The sequence below is a fragment of the Phoca vitulina genome, unplaced genomic scaffold, assembly GCF_004348235.1.
Source record: "Phoca vitulina isolate PV1807 unplaced genomic scaffold, GSC_HSeal_1.0 scaffold14, whole genome shotgun sequence".
Lineage (NCBI taxonomy): Eukaryota > Metazoa > Chordata > Mammalia > Carnivora > Phocidae > Phoca > Phoca vitulina.
The window spans coordinates 28534945-28553596 of NW_022589717.1; the positions used below are offsets into that span (position 1 = coordinate 28534945).

Sequence of the window (18652 nt, forward strand, 5' to 3'; positions counted from 1 at the left end):
TGGCCAACAGACACATGAAAAAGTGCTCAACATCACTCGGCATCAGGGAAATCCAAATCAAAACCTCAATGAGATAGCACCTTACACCAGTCAGAATGGCTAGAATTAACAAGTCAGGAAACAACAGATGTTGGCGAGGATATGGAGAAAGGGGAACCCTCCTACACTGTTGGTGGGAATGCAAGCTGGTGCAGCTACTCCGGAAAACAGTGTGGAGGTTCCTCAAAAAGTTGAAAATAGAGCTACCTTATGACCCAGCAATTGCACTACTGGGTATTTATCCCAAAGCTACAAATGTAGTGATCCAAAGGGGCACATGCACCCCAATGTTTATAGCAGCAATGTCCACAGTAGCCAAACTATGGAAAGAGCCAAGATGTCCTTCAACAGATGAAGGGATAAAGAAGATTTGGTGTATATATATATGCAATGGAATATTATGCAGCCATCAAAAAAATGAAATCTTGCCATTTGCAACGATGTGCAGGGAACTAGAGGGTATTAGGCTAAATGAAATAAGTCAGTCAGAGAAACACAAGTATCATATGATCTCACTGATATGAGGAATTTGAGATACAAGACAAGAGCATAGGGGAAGGGAGGAAAAAATGAAACCAGGTGAAACCAGAGAGGGAGACAAACCGTAAGAGACCTTAATCTCAGGAGACAAACAGGGTTGCTGGAATGATGGGGGGTGGGAGGGATGGGGTGGCTGGGTGATGGACATTGGGGAGAGTATGTGCTATGGTGAGTGCTGTGAATTGTGTAAGACTGATGAATCACAGACCTGTACCCCTGAAACAAATAATACATTGTATGTTTAAAAAAGAAGAAGATAGTAGGAAGGGAAAAATGAAGGGGGGGAAATCGGAGAAGGAGACGAACCATGAGAGACTATGGACTCAGAAACACACTGAGGGTTTTAGAGGGGAGGAGGTGGGGGGATGGGTTAGCCTGTTGATGGGTATTAAGGAGGGCGCATATTGCATGGAGCACTGGGTGTTATACACAAACAGTGAATCGTGGAACACTACATCAAAAACTAATGATGTAATGTGTGGTGACTAACATAATAAAATTAAAAAAAAAAAGTAATTGAATTCCCATATACTCATCATCCACATTCAATAATTATCTGGATTTTACCACATTTGCTTTAGCTATTTCTTTATAATAGGTTTGAGAGTCATCTTCCCCCCCCCCTTTTTTTTTAAGATTTTATTTATTTATTTGACAGAGAGAGCACAAGCAGGGGGAGCGGGAAAGGGAGAAACAGACTGCTGAGCAGGGAGCCCAACGAGGGGCTCGATCCCAGGGCCCTGAGATCATGACCTGATCCGAAGGCAGACGCTTAACCGACTGAGCCACCCAGGCGCCCAGTCATCTTCCTTTTAAAATCATGAAATTGCCAAGAAAGATAGAATAAAATAAAAAAGAACAAAGCTACAAACAATAACATTTGGATTCAGTTTCAACTCTGTCTTGATACTGGTCTGTTTTAGAAAAGTATAGTGAGGATACCCATGGTAAGAAAGTTAGCAAGGGTAGGTGTGCTGGTAGGTATTAGTGTTGATGGACCTATTCCAGTATTTGTCCTATTGGAGCTGAGCTGAAACCAGTGTGCTATAGTTATGACATCTTTATGTAATATGGCATTTTCAGTTTTCCCAGCAATTTCCTATTTGATTCTTATATAGTGAGGTTAATAATCTCATTTTATAAGGAGGAAATTGAAACTTGGGAAAATAAAGTGACTTTTATAAACTTATAAAAAGGGGTAAGGCTGGTCCTTAAATCCATATTTTCTGATATGTTGCCTCGTTCTCCTGAAACTTCATGCAGGAGGTTTATTCACCTAATACTTTTGAACCATGCTGAGTTAACACTTTATAATAAATACATTAACTATTTTTTAAAGAAGGTCATATTTTTACTCATGTAGAAGGAAATTTCAAAGACTATTTGAATTATGAGTTTAATATAATTACTTTCTCTTTTTGTAGGCAAACAAAAATGTAAATAATTTCATCTGACACAGAAGGCATTTGTGCTTTTTGTATTGGAACAAAGTATGGTCTCTGTTGACATGCATATAATTAGTCCACTAAACACTGCAACCTTCATTGTTTGAAGCCATAACTAGAACAATTAGAGTTAAATATTTTGGCTACTTTCTCTTCTTTTTTTCACACTGTTCACTTTCTTCGTTGCTCTTTTGTCTCAGATTGACTGGAATTAACAATTTAGTCCCTTAAATTAGCAGAAAATATAGCTAAGTGATAGAACAATATACCTATTGAATATATGTAGCCAGTGAACTGAGCACTGGAAATATTTCACAGTACTTTTCAATGAATTTTCAAATACCTTTTTTAAAATGGTAGATTTAAGAAAGAATTGGAAAAACTTCAAGCTTATTATATCACTTTATTTTTGCTTGCTCAGTGGTAAATTGGAGTAAAGAACAATGTTAAATGTGTGTGTTTTAGGAGGTACAGTGCCTTGTGTAGTTGCAGAAGTCCAAGGCTATGACAAGTTCTTTTACATCTTTTCTAGAAAGTTTCTACCTTGTTGCTGAGCATTGTAGAAATTAAGTTTTACCGTTAATAATGTAATAAATTGATAACAGGAAGAAATACATTTCCAGTATGCCTTCTCTTTCATTATTAAGATAGATTTTTAGTCTGGGTGAACTTTTGTTAATGTTGTATCTTTTATTTTCCATGGGGTGTTCATCTATAAATGCTGTCATATGTAAAGCCTTTTTAAATGTTAATGTCAAGATATATTTTGAATTAGAATTTGAAAAATATCAGTTGTGCCAGAAAAAATTACAGGAGCTTTTTTTTCTTTTAGCCTAGGTCTTCAGGAACTACAGAAAAGGCTATAGACTAGGAGTTGAATAGAGAGGGAGAAGAGTTACTGTGCATCCTGAGGGTGAAGATGAAGTTAATAGATATTTGGTTGCCCAGTTGGCCAAGTTGGAGAGAGTTGGAGGAGAGAATGGTATGAGAAGCAGCTGGAGGAATAGGTAGGGGTCAGACTGTAAGCAGTTTTATGAGCCATGTTATAGTAATCTGGCTCCGGATGGTTGCTTGGTTATCTGGTATTTTGAGCTTTTATATAGTAAGACACAGGCTCTACCTTTCCCTGGCCTTAAAATGTGGAGGCTTTCCCCAACATTGGAAGGGGGCTGTGGCTAGGCAGCCAGGATTATATACACACACACAATACTTGGGCTAAAATCTGATTTGGCAAACTAGTTATTGCCTCGATTGCTGATTTAAAAGATCTAGGAGAAGGGTCACTGGATCTGAGAAACTGGGATTTTTTTTTCAATGCCATTTTTTAGATACTCTTAGAATGCAAGTGCTTATGATTTTCAGACTGGCTTAAATAGGGAATATATATCTGTAAATAGCACTTAGGACTGTGTAGTGATTTTCATAGTGAGAGGGTATTGGTCTAATATATTTTTGTCATGGAGACATATTTTGGAAAATGACAAACTTCATTTGCTACTAGGTTGTAGAGCTGCAAGTCAGTCCTTCCTTAAAGGTGGGTACTATGATCAGGCCATAAACCTCCTCCCACCAGATTGGGCTCTCTGGGTGGATTTGGGGCTAACAGAAGAAATGGATCCTTTACCATTAGAGATGATAGAATGGAATTTTACCCTTTAAAGAAGAAAACAGTTTAAGATGAAATTTTCATATGATAAAATGCACCCATTTAAATATACAGTCCAATGAGTTTTGACAAATGTATAAACTTGGGAAACCATAATCATGAGATAGATAATGTTTCCATCATCCTAAAGTTTCTGTGTCCCTTTGTAGTCAGTCTTCCCCTCCCCCTCTCTCAAGGTAACAGCTGATCTGCCATAATAGATTTTGTATGTGCTAGAATTCTATATAAATGAAATCATTTAGTATGTCTTCTTTTGTGTCAGGCTTTTTTTGGCTCAGCATTTTTTGAGATTAATTAACAGTTACTGCATACATAAGGAATTCATTCCTTTCTGTTGCTGAGGAATATTACATTATGTATACATGCCACAGTTTGTTTATCCATTTACCTATTGATGGACATTTTTTTCTAGTTTGGGGCTCTTATGAATAAAGCCGCTATGAATATGCTCATAAAAGTCTCTTCTGGACATTTTTTTTAATTTCTGTGGTGAATGATTAGGTGTAGAATGGCTGAGTCATATGGTTAAGTGTATATTTACTTTCATAAGAATTTGCCAAACATTTGTCCAAGTGAAGTACTTTTTTACATTCCCTCCAGCATGTAAATTATACAAATTCCAGCTACACTTTACCAACACTTGTCATACCAACCCATTATAGTGGGTATATAGTTGTATCTTAATTTAGATTTAAATTTCATTTCCTTGATGATTAGTGATGTTGGTCATCTTTTCATGTACTTACTCGCCTATCATATATTTTCTTTTGTAAAGTGCCTGTTAAAATTTTAGCCATATTTTGAGTTATTTGTCTTCTTATTACTAAATTGTAAGACTCGTATATTATTGTAAATAATATACATATTTATATATCTTGAATACCAGTCATTTGTCAGATACATATATTACATTTATTCTCTTCCAGTCTGTGGCTTGCCTTTTCATTGATTTTAATGGTACCTTTTGAAGACAAGTTTTTAATTTTGATGAAGCCCAGGTTATCAGTGTTTCTCTTTTATTATTTTATGCTTTTTGTGTCCTAAGAAATATTTGCCTACTCCAAGATCATCATTTAATCTAATAAGCCCATTTCTGTTATAGTGATTTTGATCTCTAGAATTTCTTTTTGGTTCTTTTGTACGATTTCTGTATCTCTGTTTACATTGCCCATCTGTTCGTGTATGCTGTCTACTTTGTCCATTGTAGCCCTTAGCATATTAATCATAGTTGTTTTAAATTCCTGTCTGATAATTCCAACATCCTTGCCATATCTGGTTGTGATGCTTGCTCTGTTTCTTCAAATTGTGTTTTTTGCCTTGGGTAGGCCTTATAATTTTTTTCTTGATAGATAGGATGTAAAAGGAATTGTTGTTTAAGATCTTTAGCAATATGGTTGTAGAGTATGGGAGAAGGGAAGCATTATATAGCCCTATGATTAGGTCTCAATCTTTTAGTGAGCCTGTGCCTCTGGACTGTGAACTTCACAGGTGTTTCTCAGTTTTTCTTTCCCTTGCTTAGGTGGGACAAGATAGCTAGAGTGTGTTGGATTTGGTTATTTCCCTTTCTGAGGTCAGTTAGGGGCTGATTATATCCAAGCAGGTTATGTTCTGGTTTCTCCTGAGGGTAGGCCTTGTTAAGAAGAACAGAGTGGTGGGGTGCCTGGGTGGCTCAGTTGGTTAAGTGTCTGCCTTTGGCTCAGGTCATGACCCCAGGGTCCTGGGATCAAGCCCCGCATTGGGCTCCCTGCTTCTCCCTCTCCCTCTGCCCTTCCCCCAACTCATGCACTCACACTCTCTCTCTCTCTCTCTCCCTCCCTCTCTCCCTCCCTCTCCCTCCCTCCCTCCCCTCTCCCCCTCTCTCTCTCACTCTCTCTCTGTCTCAAATAAATAAATAAAATCTTTAAAAAAAAATGGCAAGTAGATTTAGTAGTAGAGGATCTTTAGAAGGTTAAAGTTAAGAGAAGTAAAGCCTGAAAAGTTCATTGGACCCTACTGTGAAGGACCTTATCTTAGTCCATTCTGGCTGCTATAGCAAAACACAGACAGGGTGGCTTATAAACAACAGAAATTTAGTTCTCACAGTTCTGAAGGTTGGAAGTTGAAGATCAGGTGCCAGCAAAGTCAGATTCTGGTGAAGGCCCTCTTCTAGGGTCTTTAAGAACACTAATCCCATTCATGAGGGGCTCTACCCTCATGACCTAAGCACCTCCTAAAGGACCCACCTCCTAATACCTTCACATTGGGCGTTAGGATTTTAACATGTGAATTTGGGGAGTGGGGGATACAAACATTCAGACCATAGCAAACCTTAAATAACATGTATCTTAGAAGAGATTCTAATTTTCTTTCTAAAGGACATAATTATTTCCCAAAGTCTTTTGTATAATTACTTTGAGTGTTTAATTTAAATTTAAACTCAAATTCAATTTCGGTTTAAAGCGTGAGTGAAGTACTGTGAATGGTTTTTATCCAGGAAGATGACATGGAGTTTTTGGTTTTGAGCCCTATTCTGCCAGTTTTTGTATTGGCTATTAATTTTCACTTCTATGATTAATGTTTAGTAAATGATGTTTCTAAAAGTAGGTCATTCTTTGTGGGTAAGAGAGTGAACAGATAATAGCTGGAATATTTGTATATCTTTTGGCAAATGAATATTCCTATTACCTACTTTATGGCATAAAGTTGTATTCGTTTATTGTACTTTTCACTTTCAGAACATTTGTTATAAACTAAAACGACACATAGTTTTACTGTTATAATTTTCTCTGCTGTGTCTGCATTGTGAACTATTTGTCCCTCCCCCTATCTCGTTTGCAGTGTTCTCTGCCCTTTAATGTTCCATTGAATGCTTCTCTTCAGTTTCTCTTGTCCCTCTTATCAGTTCTTGCCATCGACATCCCTATATTGGTAACTCCCAGATTTATGTGTTCAGTCTGGGGCTCTGGACCTGTATTTTGAAATTCCTGAGGTACTGGTGGACTTGGATACCCCACATTCTCAAATTCAGAATGTCTACAACACAACTCATTTTCTGACTTTCCCAAAGCCAGATAAACCTCCACTTTTCCCACTTTGGTGAGTGACATGTTTGTCTTTCTAATTGTCCAAACCACAGGAGGAGGCATAGGTCATCCTTGATGTTTCTTCCTTTTTTATCTTTCACAATCCAATCACTCTGTAAGTCTTTACTGCCTTTTTTTTTTTTAAGATTTATTTATTTATTTGAGAGAGAGCAAACGTAAGCAGGAAGGGCAGATGGAGAGGGAGAGAGAATCTCAAGCAGACTCCATGCTGAGCATGGACCCCAACTTGGGGCTCGTGATCTCATGACCCTGAGATCATGACTTGAGCCGAAATCAAGAGTCAGACACTCAACTGACTGAGCCACCCAAGCGCCCCTCTTCTGTCTTTTAAATAATTATTGAATCCACCTTTTTCTATTCCCACAACCTTAATTTAGATCATTATTATTTCTTACTTGAACTGTAAAATAGTGTCTTAAATAGTTTTTCTACGTGGAGTCTTTCCTTCTTTCCCTTCAATCTAACCTCCCATGAGACTGTTCTCTAAAATAAATTGATCAGGCTCTCCTGCTGCTTTCTCCTTACCCTCTCAGGATGAAGTCCACGCTTTGTCTGGCATTATGAAGCCTATGATAGGCTGCTGCATACTTGTTATTTTTATTTTAAAAGACTTTTAATTTTGATGATAAGATTTCATACTGAAAACTTAAACTCTACCCAGATTTACCAGCTATTGTTTTGTTCCATTTACCTGAACATTTTCTATGTATATACAGCTTCCTTTTTGATCCATTTGAGGGTGATTCTCAAATATCATGTCCCTTTTTTTCTAAGAACAAGGACTTTCTCTTATATAACCTCAATATATTTATCAAAATTAGAAAATATAATTAGAAAATTGATACAGTGCTATTGTTTAACCCACAGTTGTTCTAATAATGTCCTCTGCAACTGTCTTTCTCCTTGTTTGTGAACCAATCCATAGTGTACATTGTACTTAGCTGTCTTTGAAGTCTCTTCTTTCATGCAACGTTTCATCTCTTTGTTTCTTATGAGCTTAAGCTTGTTGAAGTATGCAGGCCAGTTTTTGTACTATTTCCTTAATTTTTGGTGTTTATCATTATTTCCTTCCTGCTGCTTACTTTGAGTTTAATTTACTCTTTTTGTTTTGTTTTGTTTTCTTAAGGTTCATCCTTAGATCATTGGCTTAAGGTCTTCTATTCAAATGTAAGCATTTAAAGCTATGAATTGCTCTCTTAGGTGCATCCCACAAACATTATTGTTTTTGTTATCATTCAGTTCAACATATTTTCTTTCTCTCTTGATTTCTTCTTTGTCCCATTAATTATTTAGATGTGTTATTTAATTTCCAAATTTTGGTGATGAGGTCACTGATATCTTATTTCTTATTGCAATTGATTATAATTTAATTCTACTGTGGTCAGAGTACATATTTTATATGGGTTTAGTATTTTAAAATATATTGAAGCTTATTTTATGCCCCCAGATTTGATCTGTTTTACTAAACATGTCATGTTCATGTGAAAGTGATGTGTATTCTGCCATTATTGAGTTTACTGTTCTATAAATATTAGTCAAGGTGGATGATAGTGTTCAGATCTTCTATGTCTATGCAGATTTTCTTTGTCTAGTTATTCTTTCAATTGCTGTGAGATTGGTGGTAATACCTCTTAACTATGATTATGGACTTGTGTGTTTCTCCCTTTAATTCTGTCAATGTTTCATTTATATTGAAACTCTATTATTGGGACCAATATACACAGTTATGATTGTTACATAATCCTGATGAATTGATCCTTTTGTCATTATGAAATGTCCCTCTTAGCTGTTGTAATGAAGGTCTGAAACAGATATTAATAAAGCTGCATTGACTTTCTAGGTCACCATCATCTCTTGCTTAGATTATTCTGTTAGCCTCCTAATTGTTCTTCTTGCTGCTGCCTTTGTTCACTTATAGTTTAATTCAACACAGCAGGAAAAGAGTGATCTTTTAAAAAAAAAAAAAGATTTTATTTATTTATTTGACAGAGAGAGAGACAGCAAGAGAGGGAACACAAGCAGGGGTGGTGGGAGAGGGAGAAGCAGGCTTCCCGTGGAGCAGGGAGCCCGATGCGGGGCTCGATCCCTGGACTCTGGGATCATGACCTGAGCCAAAGGCAGATGCTTAATGACTGAGCCACCCAGGTGCCCCAAAAGAGTGATCTTTTTAAAACATAAGTCAGGTCATTTCATTTTTATGTTCAGAACCCTCACATGGCTTCTTACTTCACTGAAAATAAAATCCAAAGTTCTTATGATGGTCTTTAAAGCCACACATGTTCTTGCCCCTGGCTGTTTCTTGACATTTCCTCTCTTCCCTTGCTCTCCCCTCAAGCCACACGGCCTTCTTGTCTTCGCTTAAAAAGCTGAGCTTCTTCCCACCTTTCGTCTTTGTATTTACTCTTCCCTCTGCCTAGAAGGCTATACTCCCAAATATTTTTATGACTTACTCCCTCACTTTATTCAGATATTACAAAAATATTAAAACCTCTTTTGAGGTTTTCCCTGACCGCACTGTTTAAAACAGCACATGCATGAACACATGTGCACATATACATGCCCGTTAGCACTTATGACTATGACATGCATATTTATTTGCTTTTTCCCCCAACTAGAATGTAAGCTCTATGAGGATAGGGAGTCTTGTCTGTTTTGTTCACCACTGTCTTGTGTGTCTGAAATTGTGCCTGGCACATTTAAGCGCTCAATAAATCAGTTGAACCAGTGAATATATGAATGAGGAATCACCATTCTAGCCAAGTTGCTTTACTTGCAATTTCTAGAGTATACCAGACTCTTTTTCCACTATGCTCCAATTATTCCTTCTATTTAGAATCTTTCCTTTACTGTATCCCAATCTGTTATCGTATAAGAGTCAGCTTAAATACCATTGCTGATTAAGTTTTCCCTCTTCCTGCTCACCACATTAAGTGCTTCCCTCTGGTGTTCACCCCACTGTATTATAATTATTTTTTTTTGTCTGCAATACACTTTAGGTTTATATAAAGACTTTATTTCTGTTTTTGTTTTATCCCATGTACATTGGAAGATAGTTGAATCACCACCTGTTTTTAGGAGGAAGAAAGTAAGAACTTACCTTAAAATTTGAAAGAGTGATGATTATTTAGATAGCTAGATCTTAGTCTTCCAGGTTGAATTAGAGACCAGATAACTAGTGTCTCTTATTTGCAAGAGGCAGACATTTAACTCCAATAGCCACAAGTAATCTGGGTGTATTGTAAGGATGCAGTAGCAGTGAGGAAAATAGGAATCTCAAAAGAATCCAAGATGCCAAGAACATTCAACGGGATAAGGAAAATCTCTTCAACAGATGGTGCTGGGAAAACTGGGTTATCCACATGCAAAAGAATGAAATTGGACCCTTATATACAAAGTCAGCTCAAAATGGATCAGAGATCTAAATATGAGACCTAAAACTATAAGACTCTTAGAAGAAAAAACAGGGGAAAACCGTCATGACATTGGATTTGGCAAAGAATTCCTGAATATGATGCCAGAAGCACTGGAAACAAAAGTAAAAATAGACAAATTGAACTACATCAAAACTGAAAACTTCCGTGTATCAAAGGACACAATCAACAGAATAGAAAGGCAACCTATGGAATGGGAGAAAATATTGGCAAACCATATTTCTGATGTGGTTAATATCCAGAATATAGAAAGAACTCCTGTAACTCAGTAATAAAAACACAACCCAATTTAGAAAATGGGCAAAGGACTTCAATAGACATTTCTCCAAAGATGATATACAAGTGGCCAACAGGCATATAAAAAGGTGCTCAATATCACTAATCATCAGAGAAATGTAAGTCAAAACCATAGTGAGGTATTACTTCTTACCTGTTAAAATAGTTACTACCAAAAAAACAGTAAATATTGTTGGTGAGTATATGAAGAAATTGGAACCTTTGTGCACAGTTGGTAGGAATATAAAATGGTGCAACCATTATGGAAAACAGCATGCTGTTTTTTCCAGAATTTAAAAATGGAGTTACCATATGATCTAGCAGTCCCACTTCTGAGTATATTTCCAGAAGAAAACAGAATCTTTGAAGAGATATCTGCATACCTGTGTTTATAGAAGCATTATTCACATATAGGTAGAAGCAATCCAAGTGTCCATTGTTGGATGAATGGATAAATAAAATGTGGTATATACATACAATGAAATGTTATTTAGCCTTAAAAAGGAAAATTCTGACACATGTTACAACATGGATGAATCTTGAGGACATTATGCTAAGTTAAATAAGCCAGTCACAAAGTCAGAAACTATACAATTCCATTGAAGAGGTATCCAGAATAATCACATTCATAGAACAGAAAGTAGGATGATGCTTGCCAAGGGCATAGGGGTGGGGGAAAATGGAGAGTTGTTGTTTAATGTGTGGAGTTTCAGTTTTGTAAGATGAATAAGTTCTGGAGATTGATTATACAACAGTTTGAATATACTTAATACTACTGAACTTTACACTTAGAAATGGTTAAGATGGTAAATTTTATGTTAAGCGTTTTTTACCACAGTTTTTAAAAAAGAATCTAAGAACAGAGGATTTTCATAAGGTCATAATTCAGAAAGGAAGAACCAGCCACAGATAACACTGTAAATAAACTTTGACAAGTTTGATTAATACTTGTCAACTAGAGTTTGTGAATTTTTAAGCTGTGACCTGTCATTGACCTAATTCTACTCTTTGCTCTTCTGCTCTCATTTGTCTTTTAGTATGCCAGTTGACTAATTCTCTCAGCATCCCTAATTTACACTTCAAAATGACTCTGATTAGCTCGGAAAATTTCTCTTTCTTCTATTGGGCAATACTTTTCTGACCTGGTCTTCTCTTAGCTTGTGAACTGTGGATCAGCCAGTCTGGTGTCTTTGGTTCAGTTAGTGGGCACTCCTTAATTGGGGACTGTGAAAGGGACAGTTTTTCTTAGTAGAGATCACCGAATTTCTGTAAACTTATGCATAAAGTAGTCAGATATCCTCTAAAGACATTTCAAGTTCTTTTAAAATAGATACTACTTTAGGGGGCCTGGGTGGCTCAGTCAGTTGAGCATCCGACTCTTTGTTTTGGCTCAGGTCATGATCTCAGGGTTGTGAGATCGAGCCCGATGTCAGGCTCTGGAGTCCGCTTGTCCCTCTCCCTCTGCTCCTCCCCCACTGCACGCGCAGGCTCTCTTGAGAATGAATGAATGAGTAAATAAATAAATACATACATACATACATAAAAGATACTACGTTAGTAATAAGGAGGATATAGTGGATGCTGTGGTGAGTGGCTCAGTTACTTCCTCTGGGACCAAAGCCCTTATTCCAGGAGTATTGCCTCCTGAGGGCTCATAGCTGAGTCTTCCCAGGAATTGCCTCTGCCAAAGACAGTTGCCTTATCCATGGTTATAGCCCCATCCAGGGAATAGCCTGCATCTAATGATCAGGGGTACAGATGTCGGGGTACAAAGGCCTGGTCTCCTTGCCTTAATTTGGACAACTTTAAAGAGCCATCTCAGCGTTAGTTAGCTCGCTCTGGGATTGGCCAAGGTCTATAATGTAACAATAGCATTGCCGCTCTGTCCAGTCTTACTGGCCTCTACTGAAGTACTTTACTGGAGGACTCTCTGGTAGGTTGTCTGCAGGCAAAATTCTAATTAATAAGAGTGCCTTGCACATAACAAGCTTTCACTAGATGTTGGTTAAAACCATTTGTCTATACCAGTGTTTTTCAAAGTGTGGCCTGGAGGTTTTGGAGGACCCCAGGAATATTTCAGGGAGTCTACAAGGCAAAACTGTTTTCAGTAATACTGGTAAGACATTTGCATTGTTTGCATTTTTCATTGTTGTGTCATTTGCCCTGATGGTGCACAAAAATAGGTAAGTAAGAGCACCTGGGTGGCTCAGTCAGTTGAGTCTGCCCTCAACCCAGGTCATGATCTCAGCCTGCATCAGGTTCCTTGCTCGGCGGGGAGTCTGCTACATGACAAAGGTCAGTGGTTGTCTTGGGGAAAAGCACACGTGTGATTCAGTTAGGTGAACTGTTTTTTGTTTGTTTTTTTAATATAACACTATTTTTTTATTAGGAAAAATGGCAGGCAAACTGTGGCTATATTTAGACTTGGGTATTTGAGAGACATACTTTTGAAAAACCTGTTACTTGAAGTAAAATGACTGACATCATTTCTTGCCAGTGGCCAAATTCAAGTTTTCAAGCAAAAATTAGAATTTTGGAAAATTTATACCCACCAATCTGAGCTTGACGGCTTCCTAGTACTTAAAGACTGTTTTGATAAGATCAGTTATATATAAAAGTAAGAATTTTTATTATTTAAGGAACTGCATCAATATTTGGATGATATGTATAAGTCACCGAGTCAGTGTTTTCTAAATGACCAATGCATGATGTTACCAAATCATGCATATGTAAAAGATGCATTCAAAGTACAGGGTAGACTGGTGGATTTTAATGCGATAGATTATGAAAGAAATTTATCATTATGGTTTATATTCCACATTTTAGTTAACTTTTAAGAAACGACCACTTGTCAAGTTTTGATATAGTATCAAAAACGTATGTCCACAATTATTTGAAGAGACAGTAGCCACATAAGCCAGGTTTTCTTCATAGACTTGTACCAAAGCAACATATTGCAACAGATTGAGTGTGGGACTAGATAAGAGAGTCCAGCTGTCTTCTTATAAAGGCAGACATTACAGAAATGTGCAAAAATGTGAAACAGTGCTACTGCTGTCACCAAGTTTTTGTTGTTTTAAAATACAACTATTTTCATAAAAAGATTTTACCTTAACATATGCTGGGTGTACATGTATTACTTTAAAATGGATTAATAAATACTTTTTAAATTTACACACTTACTTTATAATATAGTAAACATTGATAGATATAACCCACATAAATAAAGGCTTTTTGGGGTACTTGATGATTTTTAAGAATGTAAAGAGGTCCTGAGGCCAAAAAGTTTGAGAATTGCTGGTCTGTAGTGTTAGGAATAAATTAAGTCCTACCTCCATGTACTTGACAGTATCTTCTGTCTCACATACTTAATGATATACACAGTGTATGAAAAATATTGTTAGGTATCATTCAGTATATTAATAAGACCTTTTTATGTTTCACCGAAGTAGAGACTAGGCCACAAACCTATTTGCATTAATACTTGCTTTTAGTAGTATGACTTACCCTATTAAAATTCCCTAAATTATAAAAATATAGTGTGATTTTTTTTAAAGGTTCCTGGCCTTGAACCCATCCTTAACCCCTCAAAAACAAAATGAGTAATGCATGAGCTTGGTATGACAACACTATCTTAGTTATTTTAATCTTTTAAAAAAAAATTCTTTAACGGAGAAAATCAAAGAACCTCTTAATGCTCTCGGTAGTAGATTCAGGTCTGTAGATTAAACATAGACACACACACACACACATTTTAGTTGTTTGGTTTGGTTTTGGTAATTCTGTGTAATGCAGAATCAGGACTAGCAGCTGGATTCAGGATTGAACATTAGAACACATATTGTTAGATACCGATTGTGTTCCTAACGAGTCTTTTAGTGTGCACTATTGTTAAAGTGTGTGCGTGTGTGTGTGTGTATAATGCTTTTAAAGCCATTACTGGTTTAAAAGGGAGGGGAGCTGGGTGGAGATGGGGTACTTGTTCTCTGTGAAAAGTGGAATAGGGGTGCCTGGGTGGCTCAGTCTTTGGGCGTCTGCCTTTGGCTCGGGTCGTGGTCCCAGGGTCCTGGGATCGAGCCCCACATCGGGCTCTCTGTTCAGCGGGAAGCCTGCTTCTCCCTCTCCCACTCCCCCTGCTTGTGTTCCCTCTCTCGCTGTCTCTCTCTCTCTGTCAAAATAAATAAATAAAATCTTTTTTTAAAAAGTGGAATAGTTGCTATTTACTCTGAAGTTTTTTAATTTTTAAAATTAGGAAAAATAGATAATTTTTAGGATCCTTTACAGGTATAAAATTCTCATTTTAACCCGTAGCCACACATGCTTTTTACAATCACGTACGACTGGAGGAAGGAAAGTTTTTACCAACCAAAATTGACTTTCTATTACTGATTAACTATATTAAGTTTCTGAAAGAAATTTATATTTAGAGAAAATATGGTTATAAAATTAAGTAATGTATTTTTTAAACATTATTGACTTCTTTTTTTAAGATTTTATTTATTTGAGAGAGAGCACGAGCAGAGGGAGAGGGAGAAGCAGACTCCCCGCTAAGCAGGGAGCCCAATGTGGGGCTCAATCCCAGAACCCTGAGATCATGACCTGAGTCGAAGGCAGACACTTAGCCAACTGAGCCACCCAGGTGCCCCAAACATTATTTGACTTTTAGAACGGTAAAGCCAGAATGTAAAACTAGTATAGAGATTTAAAGATTTTTGTTATGGGGTGCCTGGATGGCTCAGTCAGTTAAGCATCTGCCTTCGGCTCAGGTCCTGGGATCGAGCCCCATGTCAGGCTCTTTGCTCAGTGGGGAGTCTGCTTCTCCCCCTCACTCTCCCTCTGTTCTCTCTCTCTCAAATAAATAAATAAATCTTAAAAAAAATAAAAATAAAAATTTTTGTTATATCAGGGAAACTCTTTAGACAAAAGCTGACCTAGAAGCCCATTATGTACAACAGGAAAAGTAGAGCTGCGTAGTGGAATTAATAATCAAGCTTGGCTTTCTGTGATATTTTTTTCAGTTGTAACTGGTAGTCTGTCATTACACTATTTGTGAGGCAAGGATATTGCCCCTTGGGATCTACAAGTAACATTTTTTTTAAACAAGAAATTTAAGTTGACTGCAGTTTTAAATGCCACATGCATTTTTTATTAGATTAGTATCATGTTTATTATGTGTTAGGTAGGTTGTAATTATTTTTTAAAATGCTATAATAGTGGCTTTTAAGTGCTATAAACATGAATAGTCTTTTGAGTGTTTGCCTTTTATGATTTGGTGTTATTTACAACTGTTTCTTTTCTTCTATTTTTTAGGAGTATAGCATGGCTCAAGAATCTCCCAAAAATTCAGCAGCAGAAATTCCAGTGACTAGTAATGGAGAAGTTGATGACTCTCGTGAACATGGCTTTAATAGGGTAAGAATACTTTTCTTTCTCTTAATACAAAGAATCATGATAAGCCCTTAAATGTTGAGATGAAAGTAATAGAGTTTAATATAGGAATATTTTTCTTAGATTGGCTGAAGTGTTAGGAATCTAACATTACCATGTAGGGATGACTAGGTGGGTCATGTTCGTGAATTGTCAAGATTAAGCTCCCAGCCAGTAAGCATTTAAGCTTTGATGTTATCATCAGTAATTCTGTTGTATGACCAGGAAAAGAGTATAGCTGATGACTTTGGCATATAACTTTATAAAACTATTTAATTTTATTTGTGATAAGAAAAAATATTAACTATAGATTATCCTTTCAAAAATTGGCACTGATTTCTTTTTTATGTGTCCTTAGTACATAATTCCTAAGTAGGCTTCTCCTGACTTTGCTCTTCACTTTCTAAAGTGGCATATTGACTCTGGAAAATGAAACTTGCGGTGCTTTTAATTTTGATATAACTCTCATTTGAAATTGAAATTTAATGCATTTTAATGGAAACACTATGGGTTTGGAGATAATCTGGGTGCAAATTTCCACTATGCCATTTCTAGCCGTGTAATCTTAGGCAAGTATTTAATCTCTTCTAAATTTTGTTTCTAATCACTATAAATGAGAATCTTACTTTCATGGGGATATTGATATTAAATGAGATAAAGTAAGTAATATGCCTAGGATTGTCCTAGAAATGTTAGTGATGATTATTATCTCTGGAGATATTTACATTAAATACCCCTTTTTATGACATTTGATACATGTGTACAACTTTACTTTTTTCTTTTTTTTTTTAAATCAACGTGGGGCTTGAACTCACAACCCTGAGATCAAGACCTGAGCTGATATCAAGAGTCGGATGCTTAACCAATTGAGCCACCCAGGTGCTGCCCCTGTACAATTTTAACTTTAAAAATATAGTGTTCGTATTTTTGGAAAAGTAATAGTTGAAAGAAACTTGAATTATTTTATAGTTTAAATAAGACTCTTTAGTTCATATGCTTAATAAAATCCTTTATTTTTTTAAATCCTTTATTTTAACATAAGGTGGTATTTTAGATCAGGATTTCTTAATCTCAGCACTATGGACATTTTGGGCTGGATAAATTCATTGTTGTGGAGGGCTGATGTCTGCACGTAGGATGGTTAGCAGCATCCCTGGCCTGTTCTGCTAGGTGCCAGATGACCCCGAGGGTTGAGGAGAAACAAGTTTTAGATAGATTGTTTTAGTTGATTTTAGTAAATTCCATTGAATTTCACTTATTTTTGCCTTAGCAATTTTTTGGAAGCAATGAATGTGTCTTCAAACCTGAGGTTTATTTTAGTTGCAAGTGTTTTAACTTGGTTTCTAAGCCCCTGTGGCCTAATATAGAGTGACTCACAGAAGGAAGAGACCTTAAATTCTGAACACACAAGAAATTTTCATTTCAAGTTTAGTTTTTCTTGTGTTTGAAAGTACTAAGACACACCTGCATAATAAGCTAATTCAAGTTACCAGCATTAGACTCTAGCAATTACTTTATAAACTTCTGTTAATTCAAATAACTCATTATACCAAGATTTTAGTTAATGATTGCTTCGTTTTACTTTTGCTTAACAGCTCCTTTTGCAAACTTATTCTGCAAATATATTTTTTTAAGATTTTATTTATTAGAGAGAGAGAGCATGAACGGGGGGTGGGGGCGAAAGGGAGAGGGAGAAGCAGGCTCCCCACTGAGCAGGGAGCGATCCCAGGACTCTGGGATTATGACCTGAGCTGGAGGCAGACACTGAACCGACTGAGCTACCCAGGTGCACCTTATTCTGCAAATATTTATCAAATATCTGCTGTGTACCATGCCTGGAGATACAGTAGTGAATAAAAATGACAAAAATACCTGCCATCAGGGAGTTGATATTCTAATAGGCAGTCTAATGACTTTCATCCAAGAAAAATGCAGTACGTACAAAATGTTGAATTGTTTTGGAGATTCACCTGCCACCTTAAGCCTGTTCTTTTTCTTGTTGTTGTTTTCATTTTGTTTTGTTTTGACTTATAGTTTATACACAGTATTAGCAGAAATTTTAATGGGGCACATAGGTAGCTCAGTCCGTTAAGTGTCTGACTCTTGATTTCTGCTCAGGTTATGATCTCAGGGTTGTGAGATTGCATCCTGTCAGGCTCCATGCTCAGCAGGGAGTCTGCTTCTCTCCCTGTCCTTCTGCCCCTCCCCTTGCGCACATGTGTTCATGCACGCTTCTCTCTCTCTCTCTCTCTCAAATAAATCTTTTAAAAAACCCTCAAGATCATAGATTAAAAAAAAAAGCACAAATGTTAAGTGTACAGCTTAAGTGGAACCACCACCTACATCAAGATGTAGAACATTTCCAGGACTTTACTGGCTCTCTTGCCCTCTTCAGAGGCAATATACTTCCCTCCCTCCCAGGGTAATCACTGCTACTCTAACTTTATATCATAGATTGCTTTTGACTGTTCCTGACTACAAATAAATGGGATCATACAGTATGTACTGTTTTTTGACTGGCTTCACTCAACATTATTTCTGTGACATTTATTCATACTGTTGCTTATGGCAGTATTTCATTCTTTTTCATTGTAATGTAGTTTTCCATTGTGTTAATATACCACAATTTGTGTATCCATTCTTCAATTGATGGATACCTAGGTTTTTTCCAGTCCATGGCTATTATGAATAAAGCTGTTGTTACCATTCTGGTACAGGTCTTTTGGTGTACATGATCACCTATTT

The 18652-nt window shown here is 36.7% G+C and overlaps 1 protein-coding gene across 8 annotated transcripts in view; it reads left to right on the forward strand.

Annotated features, from left to right (window-relative positions):
• Nucleotides 1-18652, forward strand: part of ARFIP1 (ADP ribosylation factor interacting protein 1) — a 122212-nt gene that overhangs the window by 22861 nt on the left and 80699 nt on the right. For all 8 annotated transcript variants that reach the window (XM_032413013.1, XM_032413012.1, XM_032413016.1 and 5 more), the window contains one exon: nt 15791-15892. In XM_032413013.1, the coding sequence (XP_032268904.1) occupies nt 15800-15892 (93 nt within the window). In that variant the 5' untranslated portion in view covers nt 15791-15799. The remainder of the gene's footprint in view (nt 1-15790; nt 15893-18652) is intronic.